Source organism: Anastrepha obliqua, chromosome 1 (assembly GCF_027943255.1).
Source record: "Anastrepha obliqua isolate idAnaObli1 chromosome 1, idAnaObli1_1.0, whole genome shotgun sequence".
NCBI classification, from domain to species: domain Eukaryota; kingdom Metazoa; phylum Arthropoda; class Insecta; order Diptera; family Tephritidae; genus Anastrepha; species Anastrepha obliqua.
The window spans coordinates 143171668-143196205 of NC_072892.1; the positions used below are offsets into that span (position 1 = coordinate 143171668).

General features: G+C 39.3%; 2 protein-coding genes across 4 annotated transcripts; one reads left to right on the forward strand and one right to left on the reverse strand.

Annotated features, from left to right (window-relative positions):
* The first annotated feature begins 9635 nt into the window (after positions 1–9635).
* On the forward strand, positions 9636–10590 carry LOC129252909 (transcription factor Adf-1-like). Of its 2 annotated transcripts, none has more exons than XM_054891065.1 (3): positions 9636–9858; positions 9936–10098; positions 10155–10590. In XM_054891065.1, the coding sequence occupies exons 1-3, from the start codon at positions 9723–9725 to the stop codon at positions 10570–10572; spliced, it is 717 nt and encodes a 238-aa protein (XP_054747040.1). In that variant the 5' UTR covers positions 9636–9722; the 3' UTR covers positions 10573–10590. The 2 variants fall into 2 exon arrangements, with proteins under 2 accessions (XP_054747040.1, XP_054747041.1); XM_054891066.1 differs by having other exon boundaries at positions 9939–10098.
* A 2557-nt stretch (positions 10591–13147) lies between these two features.
* LOC129236371 (peptidyl-prolyl cis-trans isomerase G) lies at positions 13148–22830 on the reverse strand. Of its 2 annotated transcripts, none has more exons than XM_054870722.1 (8): positions 22349–22830; positions 19475–19562; positions 18862–18891; positions 18653–18792; positions 17074–17215; positions 16895–17006; positions 15387–15560; positions 13148–15326 (listed from the first exon to the last, which is right to left on the reverse strand). In XM_054870722.1, the coding sequence occupies exons 1-8, from the start codon at positions 22671–22673 to the stop codon at positions 13437–13439; spliced, it is 2901 nt and encodes a 966-aa protein (XP_054726697.1). In that variant the 5' UTR covers positions 22674–22830; the 3' UTR covers positions 13148–13436. The 2 variants fall into 2 exon arrangements, with proteins under 2 accessions (XP_054726697.1, XP_054726696.1); XM_054870721.1 differs by having other exon boundaries at positions 16895–17009.
* Between the last annotated feature and the right edge of the window lie 1708 nt (positions 22831–24538).

The window sequence follows — 24538 nt, forward strand, 5'->3', positions numbered from 1 at the left end:
ATTTAATTTTAATGAGTCTTTTTTAAATTTTCTACAAAGTGTGAGACCTTAAGTTGTATGGTTTTTGTTGTACTTATAGTATTAAAAAAAACATAAAAAAATTTAATGAAAAGCAAATATAAAATATGTATTTAACTTGATTTGAAATTTATTTACTCTTTGGAGTTGGTTCGAGAAATTCCGACGATCCGATCGTGCGTGCGAGAGAGAAACGTTAGTCGATCAAATTTTGCGTTAAGCTAAACAAAACGAGTACCGAAACCATTGAGCTACTCAAGGAGGCTTACGTGGACCAATCTCTCTGCAGTGCCCAGGTAAAACGGTGGCACAAGTCGTTCAAGGAATGCCGGGAGCCCTTCATCACGACAATGCGCCAGCGCACACCGCCTTCCTCTGCACCTCTGCAATGGCCGGTGCTTCCCCACCCTCCCTACAACCCAGACCTGTCCCCTACGGCCTTCTTCTTGTTTCCGCGCCTGAAAAGAAAGCTGAAGGGGAGGCGTTTCGATTCCATCGAGGCGATCCTATGCGCGCTCCATTGCTTGTCCGCAACACCAAAACGTACATCACAAATTGGCGAAACTCTGTCAAATAGGTACCCAAAGAGGGATATACCTGCAAGTTTTATATGTATATGTATAATTGGCGCGTACATCATTTTTGGGTGTTTGGCCCAGCTCCTCCTCCTATTTGTGGCGTGAGTTTTGATGTTGTTCCACAAATGGGGGGGCCTACAGTTTCAAGCCGGCTCCGTAAGACAGATATTTTTATAAGGAGCTTCTTCATGGCAGAAATACACTTGGAGGTTTGCCATTGCCTGCCGAGGAGCGACTGCTATTAGAAAAATATTTTTTTCTTAATTTTGGTGTTTCACCGATATTCGAACCTACATTCTCTCTGTGAATTCCGAATGGTAGTCACGCACCAACCCATTCGGCTACGGCGGCCACCAAGTTATTTCCATATAATTATAAAAGCTGGTTTTGGTCTATCGCTTTTGATGTTTCATATCCACAGAGATCTTCGAGCCCATAGCCAACCGAATGGCAATCATGCACATAGCTTTCGCTTAACGCCTTTTGTGAAACGTAAAAATAAAAGGCAAACAAAAAGTGGTTCAACAAAAATAAATTCGTTTTTCATAGTTTATTTCACTGGCTAACAATTAGTGTGATTATTAATAAAATCGTTTGAAAAAGAATTGATATAACTGTATACTTACCGATGTGCCATATCGGAAAACTGGAATTATGAACCTTTTTTTCGTAAATTTGACATGCGACAGCTTCGCTAATTAAACTCAGAAACAGAAACTGAATTTTTTTGGTAATCCAAATATATTTTGCATCAAATAATGTTTTGCTCTTGTTATTTTTGTTATGTCGTGTTGAATTTATTCATGTAAATCCAAGGGTATATTTTGCATTATCATATGACAGCCGTGGGTTATTTCGGGTTAATATTTAAAGCGCGCAAATAAAGTTTTGATATGTATCTGAACTTTCGAACAATTTAAGCCACTGTGCAATCCAGCAACGTGCCACCTTCCCTCACCAAATACTTACACACTACCTTTATTGTTGCAATATCCGAAGTTTTGTTCTCAACGCCACATACATATACACATTTCAAATTCGAATACTCAGCATACACAAATTCATCTGGTATTTGAATGTGTCGAGAGCAGAACAGATAAAACAACACAATACATGGAAATACATGAGTATGAACTGTGCATGTGTATACGAGTATGCCCTATGTGTTTGAAGTTACAAGTGAGAGAAAACACGAAAGCCGCAACTTGGAATAACGGTGGAGCGCAATTGGCACTACAACGTACCATATAGCAAGTGTCTGTTTACATATTGGCAACTTACTTCAAAGCGAATATAGGTGGCTCAAGGTATGTACATACATTCACAACTTGACTGAGAGCCAAAAGCTACCCGCTGAGCTGCTCCACACTGTAAATGTAGTTGTAAATACATACATATTAAAAATATGTTTGGAATACACCAAGTTTGAGAGAAGGTTGGGATCAAAGCAAATGCTGTGATGAAAATGCACGAGTATATTATGTCACTCCAAAGTATGAATGAACATGCGAGCAATAGATAAAATACGATTACAATTACTTATACATACATGCATACATATGTTTTAAATGTACATGTATATGCATGCAAGCTTGGTTAGTGCTTCAGCTTCAGATGTGCTTTGAGAACACAAACAACATAAAAAAACGAAAAAATGCGTATCTATAACATGTTGACTACACGAGGCATTTCTCATGATTTACCTATTTTTATTATCAAAACGAAGGCAAACGACCCGATTTGCGACTTGATGAAGAATGGACCACTAATTTGTGGAAATTTATTTTTGTTAAAAGGAAGCTTCACAACGTAGAAAACTAGGGTCTTAAGCTTTGAAAGATATGCCAAATGTAAGCAGAAACATATCAAATTTTAATGGCGTCAAAGAAATCAGGGCAAAGTTTAAATATATAAGGAAAGAAGTCACCATATTATAACCTGTAGGACGTTTTCAGTGAAGTGGCATGTTAATATATTTGTAATACTTATTTATGTATATACACAAGGCCGTCGAGGTAAATCCGGAATGTTGAACTTAAAAACAAAACTATTGGATATTTACTCAAAAATAATTTTATTTGCACTTAACTTTGTATAATGTGAGTACGCATATCATAGTTGAAAATTATTCAATGTAACCTCCATCTCGTGCAATTACCTGCTCCAGCCGGGACCTGAAGCGCCCACATGCGCGAGCTACCTCCTCTTTGGCCATTGTGGTCATCACTTCCTCTATGGTTGTCTTCAGAGCGTCCTTAGTGTTATGAGGCCTCGCGTTAACTTTTGCTTCAACTGTGCCCCACACGTAATAATCAAGAGGATTGCAGTCTGGGCTTGAGGGTGGCCAAAAATCTGGTGACCAGTGGTAGGGTAGGTTGTTCTGGAGCCAAGCCTGAGTCTTCTTTGCCTTGTGAGCAGGTGCGGAGTCCTGCTGAAACACATATTCTCTTCCAGCAGCCACGCGGCCCGTCCAGGGTTTAACAAAGGCTAGCCAAACCACTCAATTATCTCTTTAGGGCTTTTTCCGGCGCGAAGTGACTCTAGTCTCGCAGCTTTTCTGTCCTGCTCTCGACTCATCGTTTCACTAGCACTTACTCCGGCACCCCAATGTCAATCAGGAAACAATGCACTAAAAATATGTCCCTTTATCAGCGGTTTTAGACTTAACGCTACTGCTCCAGAGCTTTCGAAATGCTTTCCGGATTTACCTCCACGGCCCTGTATATTGCTTATGAATACAGTGGGAGGAGTGGATACTATCGATGACGTAAAGACCCCATGTGCTCACAGGAGTGGAACCTGGACGCAGGATTCTAACCTAGACACAATTTGTAGTCCAAAGTAATAAAATGGAAAATTTATTAACAAAAAAATGTGTGTATAAAATATATTTATAATAATTTTTTTGAACAACACTAAAATTTGTAAACAAATTCAACTGATGTGCTGATATGTCAGCGCCAACCGGGTTTTGCAAGTGATGGCAAATTTTCCCTCCGTTAACTTTTTTACTTTTTCTTCTCTTTGAGAGAGAATTTTCGTTTTGACTTTTGATTTGGATTGATGGCTAATTTTGTTAACGAGCACAACTAAGTGGAGTGAAACTATCACAGGATACCGGTATTGAACGCGTCTCCATGACAGTCAGTTCTATGTTACCGGAACGACCTGGATTTATATCCGGGAAAAGACTGAAGCAGCTTAAACTGTCATTGAATGCAATTGTATGTGGTCAGCATTTTCACTCTTACGAAAATATGAATCGATTCCCAAATCACAAGGCAAGGAATACTTCGGTGTGCTCAATTCGTTTGCACATATGTTATTAAAGTGCATATATTATTATTTTTTAAGAGTATGGTAGGCTGTGAAGCAAGCACCTGGGTGGATAGGAACGTGACACTGATTACAAATGATCCTATTTTCGGTATACAAATGGGGCATACACCCTTTTTGGGTGTTTGGCCGAGCTCCTCCTCCTATTTGTAGCGTGCGTCTTGATGTTGTTCCACAAATGTAGTCACCTACAGTTTCAAGTCGACTCCGAACGGCAGATATTTTTATGAGGAGCTTTTTCATGGCAGAAATACACTCGGAGGTTTGCCATTGCCTGCCAACGGGCAATCGCTATTAGAAACAACTTCTTCTTCATTTTGGTGTCTCATCGAGATTCGAACCTAAGTTCTCTCTGTATTCCGAATGGTAGTCACGCACCAACATATTCGGCTAAGGCGGCCGCCATCTCTATGATATATGTTCGCTTATTTTACCGCTTAGTCGACAAAGAGAATCTTGCTGAGGGGATGAATTTTTCTTATACCTACCTTATCGGGTTTTTCGCAATATGTTGAAATAGTATGGACAAATATTGATCTGAGAGGCTGACACCTTTCATATATTTGTTATACTCTAATATACTAATACTTTTCTGAGGATGACGAAATCTCATCTCTCAAATTTCGTGGGCATCCTCAGGGGGCACTGCCTGCGGGGTACACATGCCGTGAGACCCGGAATCACTTCGAGTCCTTTTTGCGTCAGCTGTATAGAGGTTGAGGTGGAATCATCTCAGCACCTGCTCCTCATCTGCCCAGCTCTCGCGGGACTAAGATTTAAGCATATTGGTTCTCACTTCTTTTCTGCGCCTGTTGATATAGCGGGTCTTGATAACAAAAAACTGGTGAACTTCATCAGCAGCATAGAGAGGTTAACACAACCGCAGACCAGTCACCGTTCATAGTCCACAAACACTCAACCCTCTCCAACCCTTTCCCTTTCGTCCTATCGTCCTTTTGTTTCACCTCTTTTTCCCTTCTTACAATGGTATCACAAAGGGTGAACCAAACTCTTTCGTCCAAGTGGGCCCAATCTCTGGACAACCATCACTACCTAACCTAACCTAACCTAACCTATACTCTAATCTATAAGTTGGCTTAATTATATCATGACCAGTCTGGTTTTCTTTTTCTTTGTTGATGTCATGAATGCGTCTTGTATAGTTGATACCATTCGGACAAGCCTTTTGTCCTTCCAAATAAGAAGAATGATCTCTTCTTCTGCTTCAACTGCTTTCTGAGTATATAAATCGATTGAAATTTTGGTAAAAAATAATCCGAAGGGATTTCAGTTTTGAAAGTCTGTTGCTAGAAGCGCTTTCTTGACATTACCTTGACATATATAAAGAAGCTTCTGGTAACGGATCGGTTGACCAATATTCTCTCTAGTGTGACGAGTATCCCCACGAGTTCCGTTCCATTACAATTCCAGAAAATTAATTCCAGAAACCTTTTGGTATTAGACGGCCGCCTTAGCCGAAGGGGTTGGTGCGTGACTACCATTCGAGAGTATGTGTGGGTTCGAATCTTCGTGCATGCAACAGCAAAATGATAGAAAAAGTTTTTTCTAATAGCGTCGCCCCTTGGCAGGCAATAACAAACCTCCGTGTGTATTTTTGTCATGAAAAAGCTTCTCCCTCCGTTTGTGAAACTACATCAAGAGGCATACCACAAATAGGAAGAGGAGCTCGGCCAAACACCTAACAGAAGTGTACGCGCCATTTTATGTATGTTAATGTTACAGATTTGTTTGCGCCACAAGCAAATCGAAATAGTCGTTACCGAAGATTAACTTTATCACTTCACGGATACTTTGTGGGTTACTACAGGGTGGGCCATGTAAAATTTGCTTTTTTTTATTTTGAAGATTGAACATTGTCATTTATGAATGAAAAATAATGTCGTTGAAATGAGTGCCACGACTGGCTTTACAGTAGGCCATTCGATCAACCCAATTTTTAAGCACATTTTGGATTGTTTGGGCTCCAATTTCATGAATGGCAACTTCGATTTCGTGTTTTAAAGCATCAATCGTCTCTGGATGGTTCGCATAGCATTTGTCCTTAACGGCTCCCCACAAAAAATAGTCCAACGGGCATAAATCACAGCTCCGAGGCGGCCAATTGATATCGGAACTCAAAAACGGTAGCCAAAAGTTCGAGTGTAACTTTGGGAGTGTGACAAGTTGCACAATCCTGTTGAAACCAAATGTCGTCCATGTCATCCTCTTCAATTTTTGTCACGATAACGGTCGCCATTTACTGTAACCGCGGCTCCTCGCTCATTTTCGAAAAAAAATGGCCCGATGATGCCGATACTTCCACCACTTAATAATAGACGTTTGGGAAAAAGAATCCATACCATCTGATTGGTTAGGCTGCATATTCTTTTGCAATACACAAGGAAGGAGATAAGACAGGATGCGACAACTACTATCGTGGCTTATCGCTGCTTAACACGGCTTACAAGCTTTTTACAAATTTTCTCTATAAACGAATCAACGAATATGCAGAAAAAATGATTCATGACTACTAATACGGATTTCGTAGAGGAAAATCAATAATCGACCAATGCTTTGTTCTTAACCAAATGCTTGAAAACATCACGAATACGTTCCAGATGTTCACTGCCTTTTCGTTGATTTTAAACAAGCCTTCCACAATGTTAAAAGAGATAGGACTCACCATGTGCTGCTGTCGTGGAATACCAGCCAAGGCTCACAAATACAAAAGCAAAAGTGATCATTCAAGGAAAGCTCACAGATTATTCTTTCTGTATTGAAACAGGTGTAAAACAAGGTGATGTCCTTTCAACTGACATAATTTGATGCTGCACTTCGTCATAAAAGAAGTCAACAAAGGTGGTACCTTATTAATTAAAAAAAAAAACCAAATATGAGCACACGCAGATGACATGGCTCTTGATCAATACGAACTATTTAAAAGAAACCTTTTTAAAAATTTACAAAACGAACGGTATTGGTCTGTTTGTAAAGGAGAGAAAATCCAAATATTTGCTGAAGTCGAGGCGGCCTACACAGACGCTAAATTTTGTATGCTTTTGTAGCAGTGCAGCACTTTAAGGGGGTCTTCTGGTCTCGAGGCCCTGAAATGAAGGGTTTTTTGGGGATTGATTGTGACAAATCCTGTGAATTTTTTTTTTATTTTAAAGGTACATGTCTGGCTTTTAAAAAATGGTTTTGACTTTGAAAAAAATTAACACCCGCGACCTTGAAATGGCGCTGAAGTCGTCCACCTCCAAACGAAACAGGTCTCCATTTTGGTCACGGTTTTTCCACCTGGGTAATCAGAAAGCGAAAATTAGATATGCGTTGTCTTCAGAGTTGCCCTGGTTAAGTTTTCCCGTGACAGATTTTTTTTTTTTAATTTTTTTCAAAAGTTATGCAACAATTTGCAAAAAAAATTTTTTTTGCTCATTTTTTGAACTTTAAAAGGTTATAAAAATGGAATGAAAAAAAATTTCAAAAATCGTACACGGGGAAACTTAGCGGTAAGTTTTCCGAACCTTTTAAGACCAAAACCATTGAAATCGGAGTATAACTACTATGAAAAGTGTGACCAAAATGCTTAAAAAACACGATTTTCGGGGAAACGCGTTTAAAGATAAAGTTTATGATAAAACGGCCGGAGGAGGGTACACTTCGGTGCCCAGAAAAATGTGAAAAAATGCGATTTTCAAAAAATCCTTTCTGTGGCGTATTCTCGCATACACATACAACAAAATTATGCAAAAAAAAAAAATCGATTTTTTTTTCGCTGGAGACCAGAAGACCCCCTTAAGCATTTGGGAGTTATGTTCGCATGACGCGGTGATTCAACTTCTGCAGTCAGGGATCGCATCAACGCCGCCAACAAAACGTATTATGCACACCTTAACTTGTTCAAGTCAAGGCTCTTGTCTAAAGCTACAAAACTAACTATGTGTAAGACTCTTATCCGACCAAACGTATGGATTTGAGGTGTGGACTCTTAAAGTCTCTGACTGCTAGCATGCTGATTACTAAAAAGAATGGATGATGGTACCTGTAGAATCCGGTAGAACTCCGAACTAAAGGATATAATTCAGAATGAGTGCTTATAATCTAAGAGTTTCTCAATGATACTCGTCTATGTATTGGGTTGAGGAATAAGTTCATAGCTTTTTTATATTTTCTAAGGATAAGGGTAAATATTCATTCGAGAGAACTCTTTCTGCTCTACAAAACTTTGTTAATTGTACCTATTTTTGCGTTATTTAATTTTTTATTACTTTTAAGGTTCAGAAGTGGAATATTCGGAGGCAAAAATCAACATTTTCGACATTTTGCTTTTCATCGAAGTGAAAAAGCTGCCGAAGCAGCCCGGGACATTTGCGACGTGTATTGGGAAGGTGTCATAGGCGAGTCTACAGCACGGTAATTGTTTGCAAAGTTCAAAAATGGCGACTTTGACGTCAATAACACATCCCGCGGCGGAAGGCCTTTTGAATTCAATAAAGACCGTCTCAAATCACATTTGAAGGAGAACGGTTGGCAAACCAGTCGTAAATTGGCGGAAAAAATTAACTGCGATCATAAAACGATTCTCAATCAACTTCATTCAATGGAATTTACCTAAAAATTGTGAGCCTGGGTGCCTCACAAACTCAACGAAAAAAAACAAAGAAAGTCGCCTTCAAATTGTTGTCGCCCGCCATCGAGCAACACGCGGTTGTTGTTGTTGTTGTAGCAGCAAAACATTCCCCATACATGTACGAGAGTTCTGCTAGAGTGGCAGTCCTTGGCCGGATCTATAGTAAATCCGGGTCATTCCGGTAACATAGAACCGACTGTCGAGAGGGAACGAAAGAGAGCAACACTCCTAAGCAAAAGAATGCTTTTGGTACCGAATTGTCACGGGAGATGAGAAGTAGTGCCTATACGTCAATATGACGCAAAAAAAGGAGTGGGTGGCTCCAGGAGATACGCCAAGGCCGAGAGTCAAACCGGATCTTCATCCAAAGAAGATCAAGGTATGTGTTTGGTGCGACTGGAAGGGCATTGTGCAATGGGAAATGCTCGAAAAGAATGCCACGGTCCACAATAGGCTCTACATTGTCCAGCTACACCGCGTGAATGAGGCTATTCGACTGAAAATACGTCTTCGACTTGGTTAAACCATACTCCTTTACGACAACGTCAGGGACCATGTTGCACAAGTCATCAAAGCCGCACTCCAATAGCTCCAATGGAAGGCCTTTCAGCATCCGCCGCATTCTCCGGAGCTTGCACCGACCGATCACCCTCTTTTCCGCTTCCCTGTCAAACCTTCGATAACCAAGAGGTGCTTAAACACTGGCGCCTCAACAACTTCTTTGACACCAGGCCAAGCGATTTTTGGCGGAACGACATCACCAAATTGATTGAAAGGTGAGGAGAGGTTGAACAAGCAACAGCGAAAATATAATTGATTAACTTATTGATATAATAACTGTTTTTTTTTTTTTGTAAAAAAAAGTCTTTGGTAAAAACGCTACGAACTTATTCCCCAACCCAATACTTTAAAATACATCCTAAATTAAATTAGGTTATCGAAAGACGCCCCGGTAAACAATCTTACCACTCCACAATATTTTAATTTTAACTTTTTTTTTTTTTAATTTTCAGTTATCACGAAAATATCTGGCATCACTCTCCGCCAGCTGTCACTGAAGATGAAGCGTGTAGTTTTAAGCAGCGAATTAATTTTTGGAATCTTGTAGTCGGTCGTCAGTGGTCGTAATTACGTTTGCAAGTTAAAGCATTTACAAAAATATGAGTTTTGAACGAAGGGTAATTGCCGAGGTGAAAAAGTACGAATGCCTATACAACATGCAGGCGTTGAATTACAAAGACGCGGCGTTCAAAGATAAGCTGTGGCAAAAAGTTGCCCAAAAATGTGGCTCGAATGGTGAGCTGAATTGCATAAATGTTAGAAAATATGTATGTGTGTGTGTGTGTATGTTAATTTGAATATTCAATTGACAGTAGAGGAATGCAAGAAAAAATGGAAGCATTTACGTGACTGTTACAATCGATGTAAGAAGCGTGATTTACTGTACTCTAAGGAGCATCCGGGGGACATAAGACGGAAAATATGGCGTTATAAAAATCAAATGGATTTCTTATCGCCCTTCTTCAACCAAAAACAGTAATCACTTTGAGTATCAATAAATATTTGAAAATTGTTTGAACTTTCAATTCTAGAGCCCTACAAAATCGAGACTCTTTCGACTATGACGACGACTTTGGCTCTCCGGTGCCAACACAAGCAACAGATGAATCTTCAGGAATCGAAGAGCCAACAAAAATCGGGGAAATTTGCGCCGAAGATGAAAGTATTGAAGCTGAATCATTAAAAGAACTTGACCCGGACGAAATAGATGCGGAGAATGTGGAAACAATGTTTACAAACTTCGTAGAAACTACAATCCCGCCTGTTTCGAATGTGTGCGACTTAAGAAGAGAGGAAGAGGGCGACAGCACAACTTTAATGTTTAAATTGTTAGACCGTAAAATAAAGCAAGCAGCGCTTACGGAAGAACAAATTTCTGATATGGAGACTAGCGTCATGTTGTTTGTGTATAAAAAGCTGTCTGAATATAAAAAAAGAATAAAACCATAAATTAAGTAGACAATTTGACGCATTGCAGCATTTTCATTCGATTAGTTGTTGTTGTAGCCCTGTCGGTGTAGTGTATATCACCGGTCGTCTTCGTCTAACTCATCTAACGGTAGGCCCAGGAAACCTGCTGTTTCGACAGGTTGGGCCCAGAGGGAGAGGGGTGTTAAATTAGTGGGCATAGATAATTTAGTGGGTTTTGAGGGGCATGTGAAAAGGTGGTTAGTGTCGTGCGGGTTGCCTTCACATGCAGGACATATGTTTGGTATATCGGGGTCAATTCTGGATAAGTAGGAGTTTAACCTGCTATAATGTGCAGAACGTAATTGTGTCAGCGTTACGCGAGTCTCACGGGGAAGCTGGAGCTCTTCATCTGCTGTAGGTGGTGGTTGAACGCCGATTACGGCATTCGGTGGTCGGGAGCTTAAGAAGGTGGTGATGGTCTCCCGATGAATGTCGTTTATTGTATGTCTAAGCACTGTCAGGTCCACTAGATGTCTGTTCGTTTTGTCCTGGATCTCGTTGGCGTAATTGAAGAGGTGTCTCCTGACGTGCCTGGGAGACGACTCTGGCTCAAGCAGGTGTCTGCAAGGGTGAAACCTGCAGTAGCACCCTAACAGGAACTACTTGCTGAGCAGTTTATTGTACTCCTTTACAGGGAGCATCCGTGCCTCGCTATGAAGGTGTTGAAGAGGGGACATCAGAATGCAACCCGTCACTGTCCGAATAGCAGTGTTTTGACAAGTCTAGAGCTTTACCCACTGCGTGTCACTAGCTCCACTGGCGACTAGACAGGCGCAGCATAATTTAGAACCGACCGGCCAATTGCCTTAAATGTCGATAGCAGCTATTCTTTATCTTTGCCTCAAGTGCGGCCGGCAAGCGATTTGAGGAACTTGTTGTGATTTTGGACTTTAGGGGCAATTAGGGTTGCGCGCGCAGAGAAAGAGAGCAAACTGTCGAAGGTTACACCCAAAATTTTGAGCATCCGGCGGACACAAGATTGGGATTGTTAACCGTCGGAATTGGTGTGTCATCGACTTTTACGTTGAGGGATAGTTTAACCTCCTTTATCCAGGTGGTAAAGAGGGTCACCGTGGATTTAGCGGGTGAAAGTTGGAGATTCCTCGCGCTGAAAAAGCGACAACGGTAGGTAAGGTAGACGTTCACTTTGGCGCACAGGCCATCAATGTCATTGCCCGACGCCATTATCGTGCTTAACATCACATAATTTTTTTCGTTTACACTCAAAATTCTGCCGGGAAATCTATATTTTTGATAGAATTCCATCTTGCTTCGCCGTTTTTCATTAGCACTCATGTCGAGATTTACTCACTGAGAACACAATCGTGTTTGTAGTGACGCCAATACGTCTTTTAGCGCATAGCTAAATGTCGACTGCCCCATTGGCACGTCAAAATCTTTGCCAACTCCGTGCTGATAGCCCCCCTCCACAAGAAACCGTTAAACAGAGGATAATCGGAGAACTGAAATTATGGACGACGACCTTGCTGAGCTTGCGCTGTCTTCAATAAAACTCAAAACGCATGTGAATGCAGCTTTTTTTAAACGATAGTTTTTTTAATCGTATTTAAGTAAACTTTCTCTTTAACAAAACGGCGAGCACTTACATTGGTTCGTTCATATCGGGAGAGTTGCACTCAATTCCAAGACTCCGCTTGCCTCTCTCACTTTCCTCCTCCATTAACACAATCGCATATGTCAACGAATACATTTTAATTTGGAAATTCAGGCGATTTGACAAAAAACTTAAAGACTCTTTTGTAAATTTTCTTGTTTACATTTAACCAGCTCTTGTAGAAATATCAAAATTTGACATTAAAGTTTAGCAGCACTTTTTTCGAGTTCACATGGAACATATGATTACAATCTTTTACGTATTCGTAGTAGACATTCGTATTCGAAGATTTTCTAGGATGGATTCTATGATAGGGCTGAATGATTTCTTCCATTTCATCATCGTGGTCAGATGAGGAAGATTCCATTAGTAAATGTATTGTTGTGCCACTTTTTCCTTGCATCCGTCTATGCATTTCACAATTTCCGTGGAAGCATAACTCACAAAATATATGCCTTCAAAGCTTTCGATTTGTATTTCGGAAACTGCAGCAACGGTGACAGTTGGCTGGAAGCAGAAGTTAGAGGTATGTATGTACTTGGCCCATTCCTATTCAATATATGACTTCAAATAAATTTTATATAAAACATTTTTACTTACAATCTCCATTTTAATCACTTTTTTCTAATTTAGAGCTCTCACTCAATTCGTAAATTTGAATTCGTGTTTATTTTTACTTGCGATCAGCTGTTTTTCTCACATGCAAATTCTTACAAGTGAAAATTTACCCCGTATAAACTTGCAACTACCCCTCAAAATGAAATATCATTTTGCCCTCTCACTTTTCCCTTCTTCGCAAGTTTTTTGGGTACATGAACACCAAAATCTGATAATTTGTAAGCATTGTTAAAAATATTTGCCTCATGAACAGTCCTATTACGAATTAATTCACCTGGACAAGATATGTAAATATGTATAACTCATAAGAAGAACGCCAAATTGTTTTGATTTTTTAATTAAAATGTTCTTTTATATTAAACATTCAAAAAATGAGTGAAGAGTTAATTTTAATTTAAATCATTCAATGTTTTCTATGTGTCTTCAAAACGTTTTGCATACACCCAGTAGAGTGCATCTTGCGAATTTACATACATACATACATATGAATATGTATGTAATAAAAACTAAATAAGTTCACTCAAACATATGCCCCATATTTCAATGTAATATAATTTCAATTATTTGAGTAAATATGCCTTCTTGTTACGTATATCAGTTGAACCAAATCTCAATTGGATTCGGTGCCCGAGGTACGCGAACGTTTTTTTGACTTCTTACGCTTCTTTTTCTTTTCTTTAGACTTTTCTTCCTTACCATCTTTTGTACTGATTGCTTCAGCCACAGCTGCTATAACTGTAAGTTTTTTAAGATTTTCATGCTCTTCCAGCTTTTGCAGTGTCTCCAATTTGAGACGTTCTAATTCCTCAAGTTCGCGTGCTGTTTTTTCCTTTTCCAAGTCATCCAGTCGCTGCTTCTCCGCACGTCGTTCTTCCTCCCTCGCTATTTCTTTACGCATATGGTCTTTCAGCATTTGTGCAGCCTCAGCACGTTTCAACATTTTTTCGCGCATTTTATCAGCACTACCAAATGTCGTGCCCGCATGGCTACCTGAACTTACATTTGCATCTGAGTTACTCTCTTTTTTGGAGACGGAACGTCGTTCATTCGATTTTCGTGTATAATTTGCCGATTTTGAACGTCTTGGTGAACGTGTATCAGAACGTCTGTTGCGTGTTTGGCGAATAGGTGATCGCGATTTGGATCTGGTGCGACGACCACGTGTTCGTGAGCCTCGTTCCCGTGACTTGGATGAGGTACGTCGGTCACGCGACTTAGAACGTGTTCGCTTCTCTCGAGAATCAGCCGAACGTTTACGCATATGATCGCGCCGTTGTGATCGAGATCGACTTCGTGATAACGACCGATTACGTGACCGTCGATCTTGTGGAGGCGTTGCGCGACGTGTGCGTAACGGTGATAGCGGCAAGCGATTACGATAGCGCTCCACAGAGCGACGACGACGATCCATGAATGGATTGCCGCCACGTCTGCCGCGAAAATCGCGCCTAGGAGGCGAACGAAAGCCACCTCTACGCATGGGAAACCTTTCGCGACGATCTCTGATTGGTGAGCGACGACGAAATGAACGCGAACGCGAACGCGACCGTGATGCACGCGATCGCGATCGCGACCGGGATCGAGAACGTGAACGTTGCTTAGAGCGAGAGCCACTTCTGGATCGATTCCGATTGCGAAGCGTAGTCTCTTTTTCTTTTTCTTTATCCTTGTCCCGGTCTTTGTCTCTTCCCTTGTCTTTTTCCACAGGTTTGGATTTGTCTTTATTTTTATCGCCGTCCTTCTCGTGATCACCTTTTCCCTTCCCTTTACCGGTTTCCTTAGCCTCTGCCCTGTCATTGTCACTGCCCTTAGCCATACTCTTCTCCTTCCCACGCTCTTTATCATTTTCTTGTGTCTTTTCTCTATTCCTTTCCTTATCCTTAGATCTGTTATTATCATGCCCATTATCTCTATCTTTCTGTCGTTCCGTATCCAAAGAGTCATAGCGCTCATTTTTCTCCTTTAACTTTGAAGTGGATTCTTTCTCCGTCGAGCCTTCTTCATTTTCACTTTCCGGTTGATGTTCATAGTCTAGTGCATTCATATCCATCGACTTCTTGCGTTTTGGTAAAGGTTTTGCATCAACGCTACGTTCGCGTCGCCTTTCCCTCGCCTTATCTCGGTCTCTCTCGCTTTCCTTTTCTTTTTCCCGTTCTCTTTCACGCGGCTTTTCTTTATCCGAACGTCGCTCATCATGTCTGTCCTTACGCGAATTACTTGGATTGTCCTTACCTCGGTTCTTACGGTCAGGCGATCCACTGTATCTACCACCATATGAACTTGCATGCGATAACTCAAAGAAAGACTTTTTAGGATCTCGCTTCATTTCTTCGTGACGTTTTTTTCGCTCGACCTCACGCCTTTTTATTTCCTCGTCTCGTAATTTTTTCTCCTCTTCGAGACGCTCTAAATCAGACAATTTGATAGTGCGATTCTGAGCACGCTTCCAATGTGGAGGAGTCGTACTACGGCTACGGCTGCGAGAGGGCGTACGAAAACGCTAAAGATAAGATATATCATTAAGAATCACTATTTTGTGAACGTAAACTCAGTTACTTACGAAAACTCCGCGCCCTTTGATAATACGTCCACTGCGCGAAACTGGTACACGTTTTTTGGACCAACCAAATGAGGGTCTACCTTCACTTAACCTGTCGTTTCGTGATTCACGCTTTTGTTCGCGGTCTTGGGAGCGATTCGAACGGTCACCACGTAGCAAAAATTTATTCGAGACCTGGAAATGCAAAATAAAAACAGTTTTAGGAAACTGAAATTTACCTCCGTTTTGAAGGACTGTAATTTCAAAAATTATTAAAAAATATGTTTTAATACTTAAAAACTTCGGTCATCTCCAAATCTCCAAGATAAGAGCTTACGATAATAAGCGAGAAATAAATGAAGCTTTGAAAGATAATACATATATATATGGGGCAAAATTGCCGACACCCCCAGAGAACCCCAGATATATCTAAATTTCATCGAAATTTCCACCAAAAAGGATCGACATCTATTAGCGTGCGGGCTATTCGGTAATTATTATTTATCATTAAAAAATTATATACCATTTCCTACATTTGTTAGTGACTAGAAAATTAACTCACATTCAAAATAGTGATGTGAACGAGTCGGCTACTTTTTATACTAGAATATTTTTAAATTATATTAGATTAAAAGTTTGCACTTCGATCTCATGATATTTTGTGCCCTCTACTCATTACAGTACCTCATCCAACCCCCCAATTCCTTTATTAAACTCAGTATAGAGCTGGGTTGGACTGAGCGTATGTGCTTTTCTTCTGGCTGCAAATGGCCAAGATGTTTCAATCTACTCCATTCAATGAGAAGATGCACTGGACTCTCCTGGTATTGGTCGCAGAAACGACTAGAACCAGTGGACCATATTCCGATAATGTGCAGATGACTACGCAGTCTGCAATGGCCTGTGAGAATGCTCGAGAGCATTCCCAGTTTATCCGTGGGAGAGTTATGAGTTTTCTATTTTTCTTTTTATTATTATTTTTTTTATTATTATTTTTTATTTAATTAAATTAATTAATTAAGTTAAAATTTAATTTTTTGTTTTGTTTTTAATTTTTGTTTTAATTATTTATTTATTTATATTTTTTTTTATTTTTTACATTTTTTTCAATTTTATTTTTTTAATTTTTTTGGTTTTTAATTTTAATTTTTTATTTACTTATTTTTTATTTTTTTTTATTTAATTAAAATTTTTTTTGAATGTTTTTTAATTTTTTTTTTAATGTTTTTTTCAATTTTTTTTTTAAATTTTATTTTATTTTTTTTTAATTCTTTTTTTTTAATTTTTTGTCATTTTTTTATTTTTTTTTTTATTTTTTTTAATTTTTGTTTTTAATTTTTTTTTTGTATTTTTTAGTTCTTATTTTATTTTAGTATTTATTTTTATTTTATTTTAGTATTCATCTATATTTTATTTTATTTGTAGAAAGAAAGTAAATGTCTTCAAAATATTTTTGTTTTTAAGTACAGCTATTTTCATGCTCGCAGCTGTACATGCATATGTATAGATATATTTCATCAATAACTTACTTCTGGTATTTCGTCTGGATCGATTTTAGTTACAGACACAAGCGGATGCAATTCTCCTTCATCACCATCTTCGTTTTCCTCCTCATCCTCTTGACTCTTTTCAGCCCCAGAGCTTCTTTAAATAATAGATATAAATCAATAAAAAATACTATAAAAATGCTGTTATGTATTTGGGTTACCGTTCATGGGATTTTTCCCGCTTGCGACCCTTTTTCTTCTTTTTTTCCTTGCGCTTAATGCGTTTGTCTGCATCTGATCCGGCATCCGAATCTTCGCCAGCAGAAACTGTAGATCGCTTCTTTTTCTTTTTATCTTTTTTAACTAAAAACAAAACTTTTATTAGTTTTTTGTTTTCTAAAATGAAATATATCTACTTAGTCCTGCCATAAGTTCTGTTACAAGTTATGTCCGTTATGGATATTTTTATTTAATCATAGAAATATTAAAAAACAATTAAATTTTCATTCGAAATGGTCACCATTTGATTTTACGATTCAAACGATTAGGCCATTCAACTATTGAAGCACGCACAGTTTCCATAAATATTGGCGTCGCCACTCGAACCAAAGATTGTTTGAGACTCTCCAAATTTCTGTGAAGTCTTCGACAGGCCATGTTCTCCAATTCTGACTACAAACTGTAGTCAAATGGATTAAGTTATGGGCTTCAAGACGCCCAATCTTCTGCGGCTATGAACCCAGGAATATAGTTTTTTAGCCACTGCTTTTTGCCGCATGGGGTGGAGCGGAGTCTTGCTAGAAGCTCCAACACTCTCCATTCAAGAGAGTACTGCTCAACTGCTTCACCACGCCTTTTAAGACATTCTCCCAGTACACTTTTGCCCCGATCTCAACCTCTTTTTCGCAGAAATGAAGTGATGTAACGCCTTTATAAGGCATTCCCCACCAAACCATTACGGAGGCTGGATGGTAGCTACGCTGAACCCTTGGAGCAACATTTTTTGCGTCTTCAGTAGTTTTAGCATAGATATATTTTGTGGTTTTGCTTATTAAAAACTTCTTCAACGGTGGAAATTCTCGCATCTGTGAAAAGAAAATTTTCATGGCCGTTGATCGCGTGCCAACGAAGAAGCTGCTTGCATCTGTCAAGTCTAATTTTCTTCAAGTGCGTTGTGAAAAGATGACCAGTTGATAAACGGACTAATTAGACTTGGCATTGATCTGGTCGATACATTCATTTCCCTGGGCATGATTTTCTGCTTTCTAAGGGGATTTCTGCGAATTTTTCCTCGAACGGCGTTTATGGCTGCACTGGTTTGAACCACGCGAAGGCGACCACTTCTTTTTCTTTCTGACACTTAGATGTTTGGGAAAAACGATTGGTCGTGCGGTTAAAAACATTCTCGAAATACTAGATTTTTTCAGCAATTCGTTAATCCAATTGCAATGCGATTTCCCTTAGCACCCCACTCCATTGTTAACAAGCAAATTTGGCCACGAAACTGAGTATAATTGATGAGTAGCCAATGCATAAGAACAAAAACAAAAACGTTCCCACGGCAGTCGGTTCTACGTAACCGGAACGTCCCGGATTTATATCCAGCCAAGGGCTGTCACTTCAGCCGCATTCCTCGTATATGCACGGGAAATGTTTATGCAGCTACAACGACAACAACAACAACAAAAGCAAAAATAACTGAGCTTTTTACTGCGAGTTCGTACTCGCCTCGTATGCATTGTAAAATTGTCACAGAATTTATGGCGAGGACTAAGTATATGCAAGTGCGAGCTAATTCACCTTTAACCTGTCGGACGAGTTCTCCGCAATTTGATATGGTAACATCTTGTAATGGGCGTGAATTTCTATCGACTGGGAGCTCCTCCAATTGACGTACTAAATCTTGTCCCGATATTACTTGACCAAATACCACGTGGACGCTAAAATAAAAAAAAACAAAAAAATTAGTAGATTGAAAAATATGCTTTCAATGCTACGGCGGAACTTACTTGTCCAAGTGAGGTGCGGGTTGTGTAGTACTACAATGAAAAACAGAAGAAGAAAAATATGCTTTACACAGTGTACACATTGAGTTCGATTTCATTTGGTTTTGATTTGGTGCAACAAAGCAATTGAATTTGTCTACGTAGGACATAGTCTGAATTTCCTGCTGCTGTCTCATTTCCTACTACTGCCTTCACCTCCCACGCATTAAATAGCTCAGTTTTTTTGGGATAGCATGGCAGCTGTGCAGGATCATACATCTGTAAACCTTTCCAGCTGGTGCGGCGCCGCAACCACATACTAAGGCAACGTCCAACGCGACGATTGCGATACCAGTGTAAGGACACCGACAGCTGATCACTAAATTTGTCATCAGTATGCGCAGCTAGCGATCGTTTCATTTACACTCTACTTTGTGACGACCTAGGATTAGTGGCTAGCTAGATGATGACAAATCAATGATAATAATAATAATAATAATAAATCAATATAGACATATCTGTAAACAAAACGTTTCGTTTTAATGTGATGCTGCAAAGAGATGTTATGTGTTAATACTAAAAACTAGAATTCCTTTTATGTATGAAATCTCGATTTTCTAAGTTGCATTCCACTTACATGAAGAATTGTGAGCCATTGGTGTTTTTGCCACGATTTGCCATTGAAAGCAAAAATGGACGATCATGTTTGAAGTCGAAGCTTTCATCTGGAAAGTAGATATTATAAGTTGAATATTTTAACAGTGAAAAATCGAGATCTATAGAATTATATACTGAGTTAAATGCATCAGCAGCTCTTAAAGACGAGCTTTGCGCGAGTAATTTCTCTTACCATCGCCGTATCTAAAACTAACGAAGCTTTTATCGTTTATGCAAGCTACCAGATGGTTTGAAAAGGAACCCATAGGGTAAGGATAAGTTCCAGTGGTATCACAATGGACCTGCGAAAGGTCTAAATGTGTCATAGCAACAGCCACCCCACCTATCTACGATTGCCGCCAAAAACTTCATAGGAAAACCGGAATATGTTAGGACTCAAAAACAAAAAGTTGGGAACAACCAACGGTTCCTTGAATAATGATAAAAAATAAGAGGACGGAAAGGACGGACCTTTTCTTTTCCAACGATTTAAGATTAATGAGTCGTGAGCGAAAGAAGGAAATGGACAAAAGAAAGGTACAGAGCGGAAAGCATATTTAAGTAAAACATTTTGAATGCTTGATGCAGTTGTCGTTGTTGTAGCAGCATATACGGGAAATGGGCAGCATGTATGGGAAATACATATACGGGGAATACTACTGAAGTGACTGTCCTTGGACGGATAACAATTCGGGTCGTTCCGGTAACGTAGAACCGATTGTCGACTGTTCAATTCGCAATCCTATTTGTCTTAAATTTACGGTACGAACGCCAAATAAAGGCAGTATAATTCAGCTGTGATTCAGCGAACTAGGCAGGACTAGTTTACTGGAGCGTAGCGCTTGGTTGGATATATGACATTCAACAGGAGACTTTGAGCACCTTCCTAAACTCCCGACCACCGAATAAAGTTAACGGAGTCCAACCACCCATTGAAGATGAACATGGTGAAAAGCTCTTTAGAGGTGGTCTATGTAGCAGACCGTTATTTGGTTCTGAGCGAATTTGGCAGAATCGGCTTATGGGCTGGCGTCACTTGGAATGTGTTTAAAGGGGTGCCCATCTTTTCTGACCAGATTTTTTTCAACTTTGGACTTGAATTTAACAAATTTCTTTATAGCTAACGACTTGAGCTTCCAGATAGCTTCCTAAAATTTTACTTTTTATCGATTTATGGATATCACTTTTTAAATCGGATCCTTAAATAGGAACAAAAATATACTCGAACAGCTTTTAAAAAAGGTGTCCAAAGGAAAGTTAAAATTCGGTGTATAACAAAAAGTTGGGAAAAGAGAATCAATAGCTAATGTGTCAAGGCGCGAAAATACTGTTTTGAGGAACACCCGATGTGCCGAGGTATCAGAAAGGAGGAATAGTGTACAGTAACTACAAACCGAAATGAAAGAATAGACAATGTTTCCACGACAGTCTGTTCTACGTTACCGAAACGACCCGGATTTATATCCGGCCAAGGACTGTCACCCCAGCAGCATTTCCCGTATGTAAGTATGGGGAATGTTTATGCTGCTACAACAACAACAACAAAGCCTAGACAACAAATTTTATAATTAAAATTGTATCCAACACTTTTAATAGGAATGTAAAACAATGGCACATAATTACAAGAGCAAAGACTAAGGACCGCCCAGGCATAAAACCATGTTGGCTTGCGCAAATTTAACTCTTAACATTTTGTGCTTAACGATACATTAGAATAGTTTAGAAACTATGGATAGATTAGAAATTGGTTAATAGTTGCTAATATATATTATATGTGCTACCACTTTTGAAAATAGGAATTATAGATGTCATTTTATAAGCAGCAATAAAACGGAGTATTCGTTTTATTTTTTTTTTTTTTTTTTACTTTTTTTTTTTTTTTGATTTTCTAAAATTTCCCATAAGAATAGAAGAAGTGCTCAAATACAAAAAACATATAAAGCATTTATAGTATAAAATCTTCATATATTCTTTCCCAGAAGGAAATGGTGCAATATCTTGCCTTCATTAGCTATTACAGAACAGCTTATAAGCAAGTGAAATGCTTATGTCAAAAGCACTGCTCCCAGAGCGCTTCCAGTGCTCCTTCTCGAGAAGTGAGTAGGCAAGGTGTAACAAAATAAACTGTCCGCTACGTAGCTACGAGCTAACGTTTGTATACATCATCTATTAAAATGCTTATAAGTAAGCGAGCAAGAAGGACATACTTGCAGGCGTTTGTGAAGCGCTTGAAGACAGCTTCTTCTCAAAAGCATTCTCGTACAAGCGGTGGCATAATGACTTGCAATAACACCTTCTATAAGATGTTCCGTCGCAAGCGAAAATGCAATGCCTTGCGTTTTGGCTCATTTCATATAAAAAATAATTAAGGAAATCATGCAGATGGTAAGGCCCTCCCGATTCCAAAGAAGAGTTTCTGTAATCGCTTTTCACTCCTTCTTTTTGCTACTGGGTTGTCACATGTTGACTTAATAATACCCATGTATTTATCGACGTATTCGTTTATTGGCTTATCAGAGCGTGCGTATTTTTCCCCCCATCATCCAGCAGGGATATATCTGGTAAATAGGCGTATTACCTAAAGATCGATTACGCCCTGCAGTATGTGGGCGTACTATAGTGACGTCTTGTAGTTGAGAAACGCTGCTAAGACGGAACGAAATTTACTATATATGCCCATACATATTTGAAATGCATTTCATTTGTATAAATTCCCTGGAAATATCGCATTTTTTGTTAGCCAATACCCAAATTATTTATTTGTTAGCAACGCTCCAGCCACCCTCCCACTTCTTCGATCTCATATGCCACGCATCATGCCTTGATGTTTATATGTATGTACATAGATACCTACCCTCAAACGTTCCGCCATAGATGGATTCGCCACCGGTACCATTGCCAGCCGAAAAATCACCAGCTTGTATCATAAAATCCTTGACAACACGGTGGAATATGACGTTCTTATAATGTAAAGTCTTGTCCGTAACCAAACCGATACCTTTCTCGCCAGTGCAGAGAGCTCGAAAATTTTCTACCGTCTTGGGTGCCACATCCTTAAACAGTTCAAAGACAATACGGCCAACATTCAGACCACCAATCGAAATATCGAAAAAACAACGCGGTCTTGCAGCCGCATTGGCTGTAGCTGACGTCGTCGCCAACCCCTCAGCCACTGTCATATTCGACACTTTTCCACTTCTCACAAATATTTTGGCAACCAACTTAAATTTTTTGCATTAAACACCGCTTTTATATAATTTTTATTTAAAAAGTCCGCAATTCTCCCGTCTAATTCGCGTAAAAACGGTTTCAACGAGGAATGGCTGTAGTCGAAGAAAATTCTTCTCACAAATGTTATGACATTTGTGGAATGTGGATACTGTATTATATTTGCGAAAGATTGTGCAGTGTTGCATTTGATTACGAAAATAGTAGCATCTGTGAAAAAAAACATGCACAATTAATTATTTAAATGATGAATAAGATAATTAACTATGCAATGTATTTAAATAGTAATGTTGTTGTTGTTGTTGCTATAGCAGCATAAACATTCCCCATATACATATATACCAGGAATGCTGCTGAAGTGTCAGTCCTTGGCTGGATATAAATACGGGTCGTTCCGGTCACATAGAACCGACTGTCGTGGGAACGACATTTGGCATTTAGCTTTTAATAGGGCAAAGCTACCATTCGCAATATCATTCCATATTCATTTCAGCTGCACAAATATTTACGAGCCAAAATGGAATTAAATTAGGGGAGGCCGCCGTAGCTGAATGATTGCAGCGCGACTACCATTCGAGCATGCGTAGGTTCGAATCTCCGTGCATGAAACACTAGAATGATGGAAAGTTTTTTCTAATAGTTGTCGCCCGTTCCCAGATAATGGCAAACCTCCGAGTGTATTTCTACCATTAAAAAGCTCGCTGTAAAAAATATGTGCCGTTCGGAGTCATCTTAAAACTGTGGGTCCCTCCTCAACAAAATCAAGACGCACACCACAAATAGGAGGAGGAGCTCGGTCAAGCAACCAAAAAGTGTGTGAGCCTTTTTGACCAGCATTTTGCTATTTTGTATGGAAGACTCAGTTAGAGACCATACTTATATTCGATAATGAAAATCTAGCTTGGCTTTAAAGTATGTTTCTACTTACAGCGGTACTAGTTTTCCTAAATTTTAATTCTTGCATATTTGAGATTTTCCAAAACATATAAAAATAAATTTAAATTTAAGCCAATTAAGGTTTTCCATTTTTTTTTTTTTTTGTAAGTTTCCTAAGTAAAACAGTAGATTACGTTAACTGTTTTTTTTTTTTTTAAAACTTTCTGTTGGTGTAGTGTAGATAAGGGTAGAGCAACCTCGGTCATCCAAAATAATTCAGTATTAAACTGCTTTCCTGATACAAGTAACGAACATTACAAAAAATTTATTTTAAAAACCGTTGCAATCAATTTTTCATTTCTAAGATGTTATTAATTTACAATTTGATATTTTTTAAGGAGACCAAGCTATCAAAGGTGACGCCTAGTAACTTGGGAGTTATAGACAGTGGGCATTGGTGTGTCATCGACTTTGACCCTCAGTTGTAGTTTGACCTTGTTGTTTTTGTTGTAGCAGCTTAAACATTCTCCCTACTTATTTATAAACGGTGAATGCTGCTGGAGTGACAGTCCTTGGCCGGTATAAATCCGGGTCGTTTCGTGTAGTTTGACCTCCTTCCTCCAGGTGGTAAATCGGGTCTATGTGGATTTAGTGGGGAGAAGTTCCAGGCTCCTTGCAGTGAAGATGCGAGAAAGTCTGGATAGATAGTTGTTCCCTTTGAACACAAGCCATCGTTGTAATAGCCGCATGTCAATATCGAACAATCGTCATCGTATAAGGTCTCTCTGGTGGCTGAGGAAACTTCGGAATGTAGAAATTGAAAAGTAAGGGAAAAAGGACACCACTCGATGGCACCCTTTGCTTAATTTGCAGACCACCTCTTGCGCCCCGGCGGGAGAGTAGTTTGCTGAATATTATCTAGTAGTGTGGAGTCCATAGA

Coding starts and splice junctions, on each gene's coding strand:
- LOC129252909 (XM_054891065.1), top strand. CDS start 9,723: ATGAGTTTTGAACGAAGGGTAATTGCCGAGGTGAAAAAGTACGAATGC. Junction 9,859..9,935: donor CCAAAAATGTGGCTCGAATG/GTGAGCTGAATT, acceptor TTCAATTGACAG/TAGAGGAATGCAAGAAAAAA. Junction 10,099..10,154: donor CCCTTCTTCAACCAAAAACA/GTAATCACTTTG, acceptor TTTCAATTCTAG/AGCCCTACAAAATCGAGACT.
- LOC129236371 (XM_054870721.1), bottom strand. CDS start 22,673: ATGACAGTGGCTGAGGGGTTGGCGACGACGTCAGCTACAGCCAATGCG. Junction 19,563..22,348: donor CTATGGCGGAACGTTTGAGG/GTAGGTATCTAT, acceptor TCTACTTTCCAG/ATGAAAGCTTCGACTTCAAA. Junction 17,010..17,073: donor CGGGAAAAATCCCATGAACG/GTAACCCAAATA, acceptor TATTATTTAAAG/AAGCTCTGGGGCTGAAAAGA.